This window comes from Garra rufa, chromosome 12 (genome assembly GCF_049309525.1).
Source record: "Garra rufa chromosome 12, GarRuf1.0, whole genome shotgun sequence".
NCBI lineage: Eukaryota > Metazoa > Chordata > Actinopteri > Cypriniformes > Cyprinidae > Garra > Garra rufa.
In genome coordinates this window covers 42,273,500-42,290,100 of record NC_133372.1, presented here as the reverse complement: position 1 = coordinate 42,290,100, position 16,601 = coordinate 42,273,500, and the positions used below count along the sequence as shown (strand labels likewise).

Sequence of the window (16,601 nt, the reverse complement as noted above, 5' to 3'; positions counted from 1 at the left end):
GAACTGAGATGTATACATCATATGAAAGTTCAATAAATAAGCTTTCTATTGATGTATGGTTTGTTAGGATAGGACAATATTTGGCCGAGATACGTCTATTTGAAAACCAGGAATCTGAGGGTGCAAAAAAATCTAAATACTGAGAAAATCACCTTTAAAGTTGTCCAAATTAAGTTCTTAACAATGCATATTACTAATCAAAAATTACATTTTGATATATTTATAAAAGGAATTTTACAAAAAAATCTTCATGTAACATGATCTTTACTTAATTTCCTAATGATTTTTGGCATAAAATAAAAATGAATAATTTTGACCCATACTATGTATTTTTGGCTATTGCTACAAATATACCCCAGCGACTTAAGACTGGTTTTGTGGGCCAGGGTCACATATATATATACACAGTGCCTTGCGAAAGTATTCATGCCCCTTTATTTTCTTTGCATTTTGTTATATTGCTGCCTTATGTTAAACTGCTTTAAATTACTTTTTCCCCCCACATCAGTCTACACCATAATGACAAAGCAAAAACAGAATTGTCATTTTGTAAATGTATTAAAAATAAAAAAAACTGAAATAAGTACATTGCATAACTCAGTACTTAGCTGAAGCACCTATACAGCCTCATGTCTTTTGGGGTGTGATGCAACAAGATTTGCACATCAGTATTTGGCAATTATCAGTCATTCTTCTCCTCACCTCTTCACATCTCAAGCTCTGTCAGGTTGGATGGGGGCAAATGCACCAGAAATATTTGATTGGTTTCAAGCCTCAGCGCCACTGAAGGACATTAACAGAGTTGTCTATAAGCCACTCTTGCTGTGTGCTTAGGGTCATTGTCCTGTTGGAAGGTGAACCTTTTGCCCAGTCTGAGGTTCTGAATCCTCAGAACTGGGTTTTCATTAAGGCTATCTATATATTTTGCTGTGTTGAACTTTCCTTCTACTCTAATGAGTCCCTCAGCCCCTGCCGCTGAAAAACAGCCCCACAGCTGCTACCAGCTCACTTTACAGTGCCTCGTTTCCTTCAAACATGATGCTTGGAATTGAGGTTCATCAGACCAGAGAATCTTTTTTCTCATGGTCTGAGGGTCCTTTAGATGCTTTTTTGCGAATGCAAGTGTGTTTTGATGTGTCTTCACTGAGGAGAGAATTGAGTCTTGCCACACCACCATAAAGCCAAGATCGGGTAGTGTTTTTAATGATGTTTGTTTGACCAGGAGGCCAGCTCTAGGAAGAGTCCCGGTTGTTTCATACTTCTTCCATTAAGGGTAACGGAGACTACATGCTTCTGTGAACCTTCAGTGCAGCAAATTGTTTTCTGAACTCTTCCCCAGATGTGTGGCTTGATTCAATCCTGTTTCTGAGCTCTACAGGCAGTTCTTTAGACCTCAGGGCTTGGTTTTTGCTCCGATATGAATTTTCAGGTGTTAGATCTTTTATTAAGACGTGTGCCTTTCCAAACCATATCCATTCCATTGAATTTGCCACGGTAATATGAATACTCGTGAGCTAAATATAAACTGTCCCAGTTTTTTTTTTTTTTTTCTATTTTTAATAATTTGGCATTTTTTGCTTTGCCATTATGGTGTATGCAGTGTATATTGATGTGGGGAGAAAAGTAATTTAAAGCAACATAATGAAAGAGTTTGAAGGCACTGGTTTTATGGCTATACACAAGCTCATGCTGCTCTAAATACTGTTGTTTCTGTCTGACAGTGTGGACCCACCAGTGGCTGTGAAATGGACTGTGAAGCCAACAGTGATGTAAGAGACTCTTAATGCACTCAGATCAGTCAATACTGAGATCTATAGCTCACATCCATACATTCACATCCATTAAGTGTAGCGGATTGATCTAGTGATTTTCCATTAAAGTGACTGATTAATGGTGTAATGTGTTTACTTAAAGCTGTCCGTCTTTCTTTGCAGGACTTGCTGTGTTATCTGATAGATGATGGCGGATTCCTCGTCATGTCCAATCAGAAAGACTACTTGAATAAGGTCAGGATGTTCAATTCAACAAAAAATCTGATGTAAAAACAGACTATATTTGCTGCTGTGTTTCACTCTGTGCTCTTCTATCTGTAGATCGGGATGTTCTTTGGCGAGGTCGATGCCACTCTCTTTTACGCCCTTTATAACAACTCCTTCTACAAACGCAAGCAGTCTTACGACTATCAGTCTGTGTGTGACCCTGTGCCCAGCAGCAACACAGGGGCCGCCCCTCGAGGAGTGTTTGTGGTACGACCAATGCCTATATTTACATCTGTTCTAATATTATGATTAGAATATCGACCAAACACCTCAGTCAATCCAAATGAATCTGATATAGATTTTAAACAATATGTTAAATATGAAAATATTAGATAATAAATATTATGCTATTTCAGCTAGATTCATAAACACTTCACACATGTGCTGTGCCATGGCAGGTTTTATTAAAGGTAAATTAAGACTTGATTAAGAATTTTTAACACCAAGTAAAGAAAATGTGAGGAATAAATTGAAGCAAACACAATACGTCAAAATGCAAATTGAAATGTTTTTTCATTTGTATTAGCAACTCTTAGTTTGAAAATACAACTTCAACAGACATTACTTTTTAATTTATTTTACAAGAAAAATAGCTTTATTAGGAAACAACTTCTACTGTACCTTCTTAAATGAAGATTCAAAATGATGTAAAAAAAAATCTTGTTTTCTGAGAAAACAGATCAAAATGATGAAAAGAAGAACAAATATGTGCCATTGGGCTCAGAAAATCCACTTAATTCAGCAGGAAAAACAAGTTTTCATACCCGATTGACAGATATTTCTTCATGTTTTGAGCATAAACTTAATTTTATTCAATTTCGTTCTCTGAAAATAAGGCTCCCTATATTTAATTTGCATCTCAAGTAAATGCATTCGAAGACCTTGAATTTTTACTTTTCCAACGTATTTTGGATTGGCTATACTTTTTGGTGAAATGCTTTCAGTGATTTATTTTGTTTTTGAACACAAGATTCATGCACTGTGGATATGCATGCACTAAAGTTTTGTTTGTAATGGATGTAATGCACATGCAATGAATATTTGAATCATTGCATATAAACAGTACATTTGAAATCTGCAATTACATTGGATTACAGAATTTTGTTCACTGAAATAAAGCTGATACATATTTGATGAAATTTTGGATTACCAGTTAACTACAGTAAAACAAGTTAAAGTATTAAAGTTAAAAATAAATTGAACATAAATCGAAACAAAAAAAAAACGAATATATGAATAATACTAAAACAACACTGAATGTTTGGATAGATTGAGGGATGGATAAATAGATAGATGATTGAATCGATGGATAACAAGATGTGTGCATAGGGTAGATGTGATTTAGATAGATGATGAACTGTGGCATAATCAAATGTCATGTGTTTCCTCTCAGCCCACTATTGCTGATGTGTTAAATGTTGCCTGGTGGACGTCCGCAGCTGCCTGGTGAGTTTCTCTCTTACAGTCAATTATAATGACTGATCTCAATGATGTAGCAGCTTGTAAACGTGCAAACGTCATATGCTTACACTCAGGAGTGTGTGTGTGTTGTACTCTATAGGTCACTGCTGCAGCAGATGCTGTATGGATTCGCCTATCAGAGCTGGTTCATGACAGGTGTGTGACATTTACATTGATTTTAAAAGGTCACTGTTTAAGTGGATCAATAAGAAGACTAATCTAACATATGTTTGTGTGTGAATGTAGATGAGGTTGATGCTGAAGGAATGGACTCTAGAGAGGCCAGCTGTGTGACGGTACAGACGCAGTTTTACTTCAGTAACATCAGCAGCTCCTACAACATACTGCAGGACTGTGACAACTGCTCCAGGTCAGACACACGCCAGTCATGCTGCCAATAAATGTCACCCTGGACCACAAAACCAGTCATAAGTAGCACGGGTATATTTGTAGCAATAGCCAACAATACATTGCATAGGTCAAAATGATAGATTTTTCTTTTATGCCAAAAATCATTAGGATATTAAGTAAAGATCATGTTGCATGAAGATATTTTGTAAATTTATTACCATAAATATATCAAAACTTAATTCTTGATTAGTAATATGCATTGATAAGAACTTCATTTAGACAACTTTAAAGGTGTTTTTCTCAGTATTTAGATTTTTTTTGCACCCTCAGATTTTCAAATATTTGTATATCCGCCAAAAATCCTAACAAATCAATGGAAAACTTACTTATTCAGCTTAATAATAAAAAAAAAAATTACCCTTATGACTGGTTTTGTGGTCTAGGGTCACATATATACATCACAAATATATACAGATCAAAGGCTGTTTTTAATAATAATGTGACTGTTTTACAGATTAATTCATGCTAGGAGAATAAACAACACCAACCTGCTGTTTGTGGTGGCTGAAAAACTGTCCTGCGACTCCTGTGAAATAGAGAAACTGTCTCAGGTTGAGACAGAATGTATCCTTTCCCATTAACATTTTTTTTTGCAATGGTTTTAATTTTTGAAATTCTGTACGCTGCATTTTTTCAATCAAAAATACAGTCTTCAGTGTCACATGATCCTTCAGAAATCATTCTAATATGCTGATTTGCTGCTCAAGAAACATTTCTGATTATTATCAAAGTTGAAAACAGTATGCTGCTTCATAATTATGTGAAGACTGTTTTGTTTGTGACTGGATTGTTTAATTGTTTAAAATTTTGAACTGTAAGATTTTGAATGTTTTTATAGTCTCTTCTGCTCACCAAGCCTGCATTTATTTAATCCAAAGTACAGCAAAAACAGTACAATTTTGAAATATTTTTACTATTTAAAATAACTGTTTTATCTTTGAATATATTTTAAAATGTAACTTATTCCTCTGATTTCAAAGCTGAATATTAGCATCATAACTCCAGTCACATGATCTTTCAGGAATCATTTTAATATTCTGATTTGCTGCTCAAAAAACTTTTTATTATTATTATTATTATTATTATTATGTTGAAAACAACTAAGTAGATTTTTTTTTCAGGTTTCTTTGATGAATAGTAAGTTCAGATGATAATTTCTTTGCCAAAAATAAATTTATACAGACTCTTTTCATGCTGATCTTTGGAACTTTCTATTCATCAAAGAATCCTGAAAAAATTTACTCAACTGTTTTAAATATTGTTGTTAATATTAATAATAAAAAAAATGTTTCTTGAACAGCAAATCAGCATATAAGCATGATTTCTGATGAATGATGTGACACTAAAGACTGGAGTAATGTTGCTAAAAATGCAGCTTTGATCACATCAATATATTCAAATAGAAAGCAGGTATTCTAAATAGTAAAAATATTTCACGATATTACTGTTTCTTCTGTGTTTTAGATAGGGCTGGGCGATTTGGCCTAAAATCAAAATCTCGATTAATTGAACATTTTAACCCGATTACGATTAATGAACGATTATTTTATTCATTAATAAAATTATATTTAATTATATTTAAATAATATTTATTTTTTTGCCCTCATAGTTCACTGACAAGTTTTGTACAGTAAATATGCGCACATATTACAAGTGAGAGATTTTTGAATGAAGGGTGCACACACTATCTACTATCTATGATTATTTATTGAACATCAGTGTTGAACAACTGAAATTAAAGCACACATTGCTTAAAATGAAAAGTCACATTTTTTTTAAATTAGTGAAAATAAATAACTTGCACTTTTGGAAACAAAATAAATTATTTATAAAATAATAATAAATATTAAAAGTAGAAAATAAGCAGTATCTCTTCTAAATAAAATTACTCTTGTATATCCAGTAAATACTTTTTACTGTATAAATACTGTTTAAGCTCTCCATCGACATGTCGGCGGAATGACGCAACGTAACGGAGCGGGGTCACGTGACTCCACACGCAGTAGTGTTTTTAAAGGGAAAGTAATTGAAATAATTGACCTGGAAAAATTTGATCGATTATAGGTTCTGAATGTCGATTTCGATTACTTTTCGATTAATCGCCCAGCCCTAGTTTTAGATCAAATAAATGCAGGCTTGGTGAGCAGAGGACACTTTAAAAAACAGTAAAAGTCTTTTGACTGCTAGTGTATGCTGATTTGCTGCTCAAAAAACATTTTGATTATTAGCAATTATTCAAATTATTATTTAAATATTTTTCAAAACAGGTGTGCTGCATTATATTTTTGTGTAAACCATGATAAATTGCAAATAAATAGCTTTTCAGGATTTATTAATTGATAGGTACTTCAAAAGAACAGCTTTTATTATATATATACAGAAATCTTTTGTAACACTATAAATGTCTTTACTGTCACTTCCGGAACAAACACATACATTTCCTTAAAAAAAAATCTTATTTAACTTTTAAAGGTAGTGTAAATTTGCTAAAAAGATGTTCCTTAACACCCTCCGTTTCTCAGACAAAGAAACGAATACATGCGAGACAATAGCCACAGCTCGGTATAGAAAAGGAACTACGACCTGTTTCGACTACAGTGTTTTAGTAAGTATACATCTGCATTTACACGTTTATTCAAAGAAGTATTCTGGAATATTTACACTATTCCCATAATGAGCTCTGTAAACTCCACCCACAAGAATAACATCAGTAATGCATAATCAAGACTGTTTAAGTAGCAGTGCTTAAACGAAAAAATAAGCTTCTCCTTTCTGCATTTATAGCCATCAGAACACTTAATAAACCAAAGCACACGTCTCTGTTTTGTCTTCCAGGAGAACACATCAGACTGTGGGCGGGGTCACTCGTTCCGCCCCTCCCTCCTCACTTTAGTCCTCCTCCAGCTCCTCCTCCTGTGTATTCTGGCCCGCCCCTCTGTTTAACTCCATCCTCCTGTCCTCCTCTCCCTCGTTCTCGTCTCCTTAATTCCGCATTTCTCCTTTATTTCCCCGTTGCTCTAGTCATAGGTAATATAAAGGGACTTCCTCCTGCCCTTATACGGAAGCCCGGTCGTACTGCTTCATCCACTTAGCTTCACAGGTTGTTGCTTAGTGACCGTTGCAGAACTTTGTCGTCTCCTGCCAATCAAGAGCATCTGTGGGAGGAGCTAAAAGTGTCTTTACGAAAACAGGAAGCTAGCGATGTGAAAACCGACCAATGAAGAAATGGTGGAAAATGACACGGACTGTTCCCTCCTGCCTTTGCGGCCGTGAAGGGGTCGGGTTTCGTTTGACTCCGCCTCTAAAGGGGAAAGGTCATCCTCATCATCCTCATCTTCATCCTGTAGCCCGTGTCGCGAGGCTACGGGACATTCTGACGCCGTCTAGCTTCCGGTAATAAGAAAATAACCGAATAAAAAATATCAATAACAACATGCGAGTATTAAAAACATACCTCCATATATTAGGGTATTTAACGAGAAAGGGAAGACGATAGATGTTATTTATTCAATTAGCTTTTGTTTATTTATGCACTATATCTACTTCTTGCCAAAATGAGACTTGTTGCGTGGTCGAACTTTTCTAGCCAAATTAAGAGGTAAGAAAACCACAGAAAAAGAAAGTAGAGAAATTAAGGAGGTATCACACCATTCCTTCATCAGTCACAAGGGCTTCATATGTTTTTTATTTCTATTTATATCACAACCCTGATCCCATTAGGTTAGGCTTTTTATTTGTGTTTATTATTTTTATCACAAGCTAAACTATAATAATGCCTCAGTAATATATTTGCAGCTAATATGTAATAGCATGCGTTCATTTTTAAAGGACCAGTTCACCTAAAAATGTTGATTTATTGACCCTCATGCATTCCAAACCCGTATGCTGTTATTTTTTTCACCAAATTAGAAATTTTTAACAATCAAGATAGTGACTTTGATTTCCAGCTGCAAAAAATTTATCCTAAAAGTCCCATGAAAGCAGTCCTTATGAAGTTTTCTGAACTCATAAGAAGACTTGAAATGTTGCACATAAATCATATGGACTACTTTTCTTTCTTTATTTTTTTGGAGCATGACAGACATGGTCACTGTGAACTGTTACTGAACGGAAAACATTTAGGTGAACTGTTCCTTTAAAAAGGATGAGATGTGCTAACGAAGAGATTTCTGATGGATTGAAATGCAGTGTTTTTAGCGATGATATCTGTTTGCAGTCTCTGTAATTCTGTGCTGTACACTTTTCTCACAATCTCAGAATGTCAACCACATATTGCATAGGATTCACAACACATGCCATTTGTTTGCGCCATTATTTGCACTGATGGATTTGTCTGTGAATAGAAATAGTAACCATAATCCTAGTCAACATGGTCATTCACGTAGAAGCTTCATATTTACGTAAGGGCCAAAAACATACTAAATGCAAACATTTCTAGAAACATAAGCTGGATTTTGCTGTGATTGAAGCATTTGCATCTAATTGCATACTTGCATAGAGTATGTTTCTAGCCTCAGTATCTGTCGTCTTATGTTTGAAAGGTAATAATGCGATGAAACGTAAGCAAAACCCCTTATTCTGGGCCCTGCATCAACCTTACTTTAGCTGTGCCTTGATGCACCTTCATATTGGACAGCATTGATCATAGACTCAGTTTAGTGCAGTAAAGTCTTTCACGGGCCTTAAAACTCACAGGTTGTGTTTGACATAAAATACTACCATATGCATACTATATTCTTCATTCAATTAAAAAAAAATTGCTTATTAATATTTACTAATGAACATTTTTATGCTTTGTTCAATCACATGATTGCTTGGATGACCAACTACATTTTTCAGAATGTGACCCTAGACCACAAAACCAGTCATAAGGGTCAATGTTTTTCTAATTGAGATCAACTGAAAGCTGAACACATAAGGTTTCCATTGATGTCAACAGGGGCGCCGCTAAGGGGGGGAAGTTAGGACAATTCTAAGGGCCCACGCCCTGTAGGGGCCCCCAGAGATCTGCTTTTGTGTGGTAGGGGGGGCCCAACCTCATATTTTGTCATAGGGCCCAAAATTGCGAGCGGCGCCCCTGGATGTCAATATATAAATATATAATGTATTTTATATAATGAGGACAATATTTGAAAACCTGGAATCAGGGTGCAAAAAAAATCTAAATATTGAGAAAATCGCCTTTGAAGTTGTTCTAATGTAGTTCTTAGAAATGCATATTACTAATCAAAAATGAATTTGATATATTTACGCTAGAAAATTTACAATCTTCATGGAACATGATCTTTACTTCATATCCTAATGATTTGTGGCATAAAAGAATCGATAATTTTGACCCATACAATGAATTTTTAGCTATTGCTACAAACATACCCATGCTACTTAAGTCTGGTTTTGTGGTCCAGGTCACAAATAAGCATTGCAATAAATGGAATATAGTATTTACCATGTTTAGCTGTGGCCAAGTTAAGTGCATTGCATTGTGCGATAATGTGTTCTGTATTCCATCTACTATAATGCATATTATGACAAATGTAGTTGCTCATACAGTAGAAAAAGTATGGTTAGTATGCTAGTAAGCTATTCTGAACACATCCAGTGCCTCCAAACATCATCACCTGACTGATATAAAGGAATGCGATTTATTTATTTTTTATTTAGAGTATTATTGCAACGCAGTGTTTGCCATAACCTTCAGCTCTATCCCTGCAATGTACACAGACTTGCACCTTATGCATTTATTGTGTCAGTAAATGGGGCTGATTCTCAGTTGCACGTTTGACATTTTAGTGGCTATCACCTTTAAGGCTCCTTTAAAGCTCCCTGGCTTTAACGACCAGCCCGTCGTTTTAGGATTGTCTTTGTAAGAGCTTTTCACACATTCAGTCTCACTGCTAAGTTGCTATTGAGTTTGGGTAAAAGTAGGTGTTGGGGTCCATTTCTGGCTTCACAAAGGAGGTAGTTCCTTACACAAGTATAGGAATGACTTTTACTGCTGTAGTTGGTTTATCTGGTATATAGAGTGAGAGTTTCTTTAAGGTTTGCTGATGGTTGAGGAAGTGAATCTGTGTTTGCCGTTATGTGACATAACTGTGAAAATAGATGATTTTATGAGAAGTATTTTGAGAGTATTGTCAGTTGTTGGTGTTGAAGGAATGATCTGTGTCAAACGAATGTTACATATCTGTTTGTCTCGAGGCAAAATCTGTTTTAGTCGCCTGTGCAATTTTAAATTTTAAAAGACAGCACTTAACATGTTAAAACATTCCCTCTATATTAGTTTAAATGCGTAGAATTTGTCATTTATTCACCCTCATGTCATTCCAAAACTGTATGGCATACATTCATCTGTATGAAAACAAATGTATCTGAAAGAAACTCATCTATGACATAAGGGTGAGTAAATGAGAATTAATTTTGAGTGATCTATTATTTATTTCTCATTTTATTATCTGTCAGGATGTCACGTATTTTATACACACCTTGAGAGGTGAAAATGCATGTGTGATGCTAGTGGACATGAATCTTACGTCATTCAGTTTGTTTGTAATCCACCTTCAGAACGAATTGGTTATAGAAAAAAAAAGAGGTATGTATGTTAAGTTTGATTGCGTGGACTGTACATATCACTAATGTTGAACTTGAATGCAATCCTCATCCTGACACTATCACATATGACTCCTGTTTATAACCCACATCCTTATTGGATTTATGAATATATATTTTGACCCCTAGAAATGGAAAAGCGCAATTACTAAAATAGAAGGTCATATGTGGTACTGTAAACAAACAAAAAAATTTAAAAAGACTGTTCAAGCTTCAGTATGATTTGTGGAGTTTAAGTAATGGTTCACCTATAAAATTAAAAATGAAGAATAAATATTTACTCACCCCCAGGTTTTTCCTAAACCAATTCTAGGCAAAAAAAAAAAAAAGTGTGTTTCCATACAAAAACATAATATATATATAGCAACCAGGGGCTTTCAAGCTCCTAAAAGGACGTAAATGCTCAATAATATCATAAAGGCTATCCATATGGCTTGTGCACTGTATTATTAGTTATTCATTATAAAATGAATCCTCTCTAAAATGGTTTGTAATAACATGAGAGTGAGTAAATGATGACCTTCTGGGTGAACTATCCCTCTAACTCACAACTTTAATGTCAAAACATGTTAAACAGCTAATGTGTACCTCTTCTTTGCCTGATTACGGAAACAATCTGCAACTTTACTTCATATCAGGGCAAAGAATGCTCTGAAAGGTGGAAATATGCCTTGTTGTTTATTCTGGTGAGTTGTTTTAAAACTTTGCCACACTTTTTTTTAATTCTTGTATTTAATTTTGGGGGGGAAAGTGTGTAATTGTCTTAAAACTGGAACACTGTCAATGTACAGGGGCACCGAACTGCCCAAATTAGGGAAACACATTTTGGCAAGACACTGCGATTAAATGATCATGAATGTGTCGGTCTTGTGTCACAATTCCAAGTACACTGTGGAACAAAAGTCCTTGTTTTTAAGTGGTCTGAAAGATTTGCTTTTGCCAAAAAAGAGGAAAAAAAAAATAGTATTCAAAAAGAAAAGCTCAAAAGAGGAAGCAGCTTGCGCAAGGGGAGGGGCCTGATGTATAACCCGCCCATTGGGAGGAGTCATTAGCTCAGGCCCTCCCATAGCCCCTCCCCCTTCAAAGCAACATCATTGTAGGCGCGTTTCCATCAGCGAGACGTGTGTATGTGATTACGTAGTCTTTAGTCTGGTGCTCCGTGACAAATGTGTACAAAAAAATATATACTAAAAAAAAAAACGTACAAAGGAGAAACTGAATTTAACATGAGTGAGGTTTTAAAAATGTATTAACAATTAAAAAAAATAGAAACACAGTACTGCTGATAATACTCATGAGTTGAGGTCTGAAATCATGGTGAGCGTTTTTCTTTTGTTCGTTTATTGGATTGTGTGTTGGGGGCTCAGTGCCTCGTCTCTGGGTCCATGTTGCTCCATTTTTTTGTACAGACAACAACAAAAAAAAGACAAGGGAAAATTTGTAAAATATTGTGTCTGTGACTCCTTGTAAAATATTTTCAAATTGTTTATTACAGAGAATCAGTTATTAAATAATGTTCATATTTTTCACTTCAGTGCATTGTGTAGTGGTTATTTTTCTGATGCAATCAGCATGTTTTAGAGGCTCATTAGAAATACATAAACACGTAAATATGATTCAAAGTCATTGGTCCTAATTTTAAACACGTGTGGCATCATAATAGTGTATTATATTCTTAAGCCGTGCTTAAAATATATGTAATGATTAATTTATTTGCAGTTTCTATTTATCTGTCTTTTGAAAGAAAAAAATATAAGGCTGAATAATAATAAAAAAAAATAATACATGTATTTTATAAAATATATTTTATTACTTTAAAGTGTTAAATAGTATCTTATTTGTGACCCTGGACCACAAAACCAGTCATAAGTAGCACGGGTATATTCGTAGTAATAGCCAACAATACATTGTATGGGTCAAAATGATCGATTTTTCTTTTATGCCAAAAATCATTAGGATATTAAGTAAAGATAATGTTCCATGAAGATATTTTGTAAATTTCTAACTGTAAATATATTAAAACTTAATTTTTCATCAGGAATATGCATTGCTGAGAACTCCATTTTCACAACTTTAAAGGAGATTTTCCTAATATTTTGATTTTTTTTGCACCCTCAGATTACAGATTTTCAAATAGTTGTATCTCAGCCCAATATTGTCCTATTCTAACAAACAATAAATCAATAGAAAGCTTATGTATTCAGTTTTCAGACTGATGAATAATTTACCCTTATGGCTGGTTTTCTGGTTCAGAGACACATTAATTTTTTAATAAATATAAAATGTTGTTTTATTAATGTAAAGAATAATATATTCATATATTTAAATATTAATAAAAAGCACTGTGAAATGACATTGACATTATAAATGTTTGGCAATTTCTTCCAAAACATGACAATAATGGCTGCTGAAACTGACATTTATTATATATTATATTTTATATTAAAAAATATTTTTAAATACAATATTTATATAGTTTTAATGATAATAATATAATCATAATTGTAAAGTTTTTAATCCTAATAATTTTTGGCATAAATTTAGAAAATTAATGTTTGAAATAAAAAAATGTAATACATTTCTTGTAATTGAATAAAACAGCCAGTTTTCACAGTCTAATCAGTTCCCACTGGATAATAATCAAGTCCCATCCTATATTATTTTCTCAGTGACTATCCTCTTTTACTCACAAGTATGTAAATTGGCTTTCAAACAAGCATTTCATGTAGACTTCAGGTTTTTGATGCACATCTCTACACAAGTGCAATGCATCCACATGAAAAGCACTGCAAATAATAGCATAAAAAGCCAATTATGCAAAGTTGCATACAAATTAAAAAAGTAGTGTTTCTGACACAATCAGTGATTAAGTATGAAACTGACTGTGCTTAATAGCGATCACTTATGTCATTAATGTTTTGACTAGTACACACGTACACTATTAGGGTTTTTAAAATGATTACAACAACTGTAGGAAATCCAGGATTGCCTTATGCCAGGTCTCTGGATCATCAAGGTAACAAGGATGCCCGGCTCCCTTCATTACCACCACCTCGTGATTGGGGAGATTCTTCAAGTTGTTTAACGACACTTCCCCGAGCTGAGTGTCCTGATCTCCATAAACTATGAGAGCTGGAGTCTGTACAGGTACATAAAGATGAACATCAGTCATTTTAGCACATTTTATAATATACTGTATAGATGTTTTGGTGTTTCTATCATATCTGTAAATGATTCAATCACCTGTATGCTGCTGTACTGCTCTGCTGTGAACTTGTCTGTGCAGATGGGAGCCACAGGGATGTAGGCCTTGACCTGCTCAGAGTGCTGGAAGAGGAATGGCAGCGAGTACATGCCGCTGAGAGATGGGCTGATGATCACCACGGGGCCAGTCTGCAGAGCATCACACACCTGTCTGAGGAACACACCTGGAGCCGGCTGACCCACTGGAGTCGGAGCCTCTGCGGCCTTAGACCGACCCAAACCTAAGTGAGCAACGACAGATAAACATTAGCTGGTTTAGGAGGAAATCCATTAGTGTGAGTGTTAGTGAAAGTTAGTGTTTGTAAGAGTTGCCGAAACAGATCTAATAATAAAAGAGATTTATATGCAGGATGTATATTATTTAAAAATAAAAGTATGTATTTTACAAAATATATTCGATTACTTGGAAGTGTTCAGTAGTATAATTTACACTACAAGTCAAAAGTTTTTTTTATGTTTAAAGAAGTCTCGTCTACTTACCAAGCCTGCATTTATTTGATCCAGAGTACGGAAAAAACAGTACAATTTTGAAATATTTTTACTATCTAAAATAACTGCTTTCTATTTGAATATATTTTAAAATGTAATTTATTCCTATGATTTCAAAGCTGAATTTTTAGCATCATTACTCCAGTCTTCAGTGTCATTTGATCCTTCAGAAATCATTCAAATATTCTGATTTGCTGCTCAAAAACATTTATTATTAATAATAATGTTAATTTTTTTTCAGGTTAGATTAATAGAAAGTTAAGAAGAACAGAATTTATCAGAAATACAAATCTTTCGTAACAAAATAAATGTCTTCATTATCACTTTTACATCTAATTTATTGCTACATAAAAGTATTAATTTCTATAAGTCTCCCCCCCTCCTCCAAAAAATGACTCCAGGTTTTTGTGTATAGTGTATAATGTTACAAAAGCTTTTTGTTTCAGATAAATGTAGTAATAAAATAATAATAATAATAAATGTTTCTTGAACAGCAAATCAGTATATTAGAATGATTTCTGAAGGATCGTGTGACACTGAAGGCTGTAATTATGATGCTAAAAATTTAAATATTAACTAATTTTGTTATTTTACCATAATAATGTAATAATTAAACCGTAATATTAACAGTATTATTATTAAAAGTATTATGGAATTGCATCAATTTACTATTGACCATGGTTGACAGTTAATTCATTTTAAGTACAATAAAATAATAGTATATAATAATTTTGTATTATTCTATTAACAGCATAAAATATATTAATATATTTTATAAAAATGTATTTTTTTTAAATATTTATTTGCCATATATAGTTTTTTATAAATTACATTTACGCTTTACAGCACTTCAGAGTGTCCATATTAAAGGCTATTAAATGATATTTATTTAAAATGGTTAAATATAACAATATCACCAATATCACATACATGGTTCCATGGTAGTATTATGAATGTATGTAAAGTATGTAAATACCATGATACGTAATTATGGTAATTTTCCAGTACTATGGTATTTTTTGAAGTACCATAGTATTACCATCTAATATTATCTCTGTAGCATTGTTTCACCGTGCAGCACACCTGGCAGGTCGATGGCCACAGCTCGGTAACCCGCGGCAGCTAAAGTCTCCAGAGTCCCGATCTTCAGCCAGTTTTCCGAGGAGAACCGGATCCCGTGCAGCAGCAGGACGCAAAGTTTGGCGGAGCCGCTCGACGGAAGCGCCTGTCGGTAGAACAGCGACTGATCTCCGCAGATCTCCACCCGAACCGAGCCTTCAGACATCTCCACCGAAGACATGATGATACACACGAGATGAAAACCTCTGACGAAACACAAGAGCAAAGTTCAAGAACAAAACACGTTGAGCTTGATTTCTGCACAGATCTAACGTTATAGAAAGTTACGTTAACTAAACTTGGAATAAGTCTCAATATAAAGTATTCTATCAGTTTGTTTGGTTAAAGTTCAATAATGCAGATATGAAGCGGAGTATGACAGTAAAGTATTTTTGTTACCAGAGTAAGCTGCTGCTGCAGAGGTTTGAGTCCCGGAAGATTCTGTCAGTTTTACCAGAGAAACACACTGACCCCTAGCGGCTCTGTTAACAATTACAACCTCCCTAAAACATTTTCCTCACTAATTTCTCGACATTACTAGTCACCTAGCGGATTTTAACCAGCTTTTATGCACATTATTAATTCATAATTAATTTATTTTTGAGTGACTGAATTGCAAGCGGCTTTTAAATCATTACGCTAAAACGATCTTAACATTACAAGCATTAGCATGTTTTGGCTTTTTGATTATTTTGATGTTTATGTTCGGTTTTTAATTACGGTAAATGGCTCATACTTAGCTTTTCACATGTTTTACATTTGTAATGAGATTGAGATTGAAATGTAAAACGCTATTTACATATTAGCTAGGCCTACTTGTTGCGAATACTGATTTGACACCCTCGGTGAGAATCGGTTCTTGATCACTTCCGATCCAATCACAATGCGCCTTAAGTTCATTTACACATGTTTTAAGTGCGATTTAGTCTTATATAATTGTGATCAGATTGCCTACAACCTGTAATATCAGATGTAAATGAGGGCATTGTGTCAAATAGCGCTCTTACGTTTGTAAACAACTCTTTGTTTACTTTTTTTTTCAATCCTTCTCTTTCACTGTCGTCACATTATTCATACTTTTACATTTTGAAATATTAGCTTGTTTAGTAGGAAATCGGTTAATGTGAGTGTTAGTGAAAGTTGGTGTTTGTAAGAGTTGCTGAAACAGATCTATAGGCCTATAGCTAATAGAAAATATTTTATATTATTTTA

The 16,601-nt window shown here is 34.2% G+C and overlaps 2 protein-coding genes across 2 annotated transcripts in view; one reads left to right on the top strand and one right to left on the bottom strand.

The window, feature by feature from the left end:
* cacna2d2a (calcium channel, voltage-dependent, alpha 2/delta subunit 2a) overlaps nucleotides 1–6,877 on the top strand; it is a 29,511-nt gene extending 22,634 nt beyond the window's left edge. Inside the window, exons 18-26 of the mRNA XM_073852601.1 lie at nucleotides 1,722–1,769; nucleotides 1,935–2,006; nucleotides 2,094–2,246; nucleotides 3,433–3,485; nucleotides 3,601–3,656; nucleotides 3,747–3,870; nucleotides 4,366–4,475; nucleotides 6,434–6,516; nucleotides 6,747–6,877. Coding sequence (XP_073708702.1) covers nucleotides 1,722–1,769; nucleotides 1,935–2,006; nucleotides 2,094–2,246; nucleotides 3,433–3,485; nucleotides 3,601–3,656; nucleotides 3,747–3,870; nucleotides 4,366–4,475; nucleotides 6,434–6,516; nucleotides 6,747–6,854 — 807 coding nt within the window. The 3' untranslated portion in view covers nucleotides 6,855–6,877. The remainder of the gene's footprint in view (nucleotides 1–1,721; nucleotides 1,770–1,934; nucleotides 2,007–2,093; nucleotides 2,247–3,432; nucleotides 3,486–3,600; nucleotides 3,657–3,746; nucleotides 3,871–4,365; nucleotides 4,476–6,433; nucleotides 6,517–6,746) is intronic.
* Nucleotides 6,878–12,862: 5,985 nt separating this feature from the next.
* On the bottom strand, nucleotides 12,863–15,852 carry abhd14b (abhydrolase domain containing 14B). Its single transcript, XM_073852295.1, has 4 exons — nucleotides 15,789–15,852; nucleotides 15,354–15,595; nucleotides 13,761–14,002; nucleotides 12,863–13,656 (listed from the first exon to the last, which is right to left on the bottom strand). Exons 2-4 carry the CDS (start codon nucleotides 15,568–15,570, stop codon nucleotides 13,477–13,479), a joined length of 639 nt encoding a protein of 212 aa, XP_073708396.1. The 5' UTR covers nucleotides 15,571–15,595; nucleotides 15,789–15,852; the 3' UTR covers nucleotides 12,863–13,476.
* Between the last annotated feature and the right edge of the window lie 749 nt (nucleotides 15,853–16,601).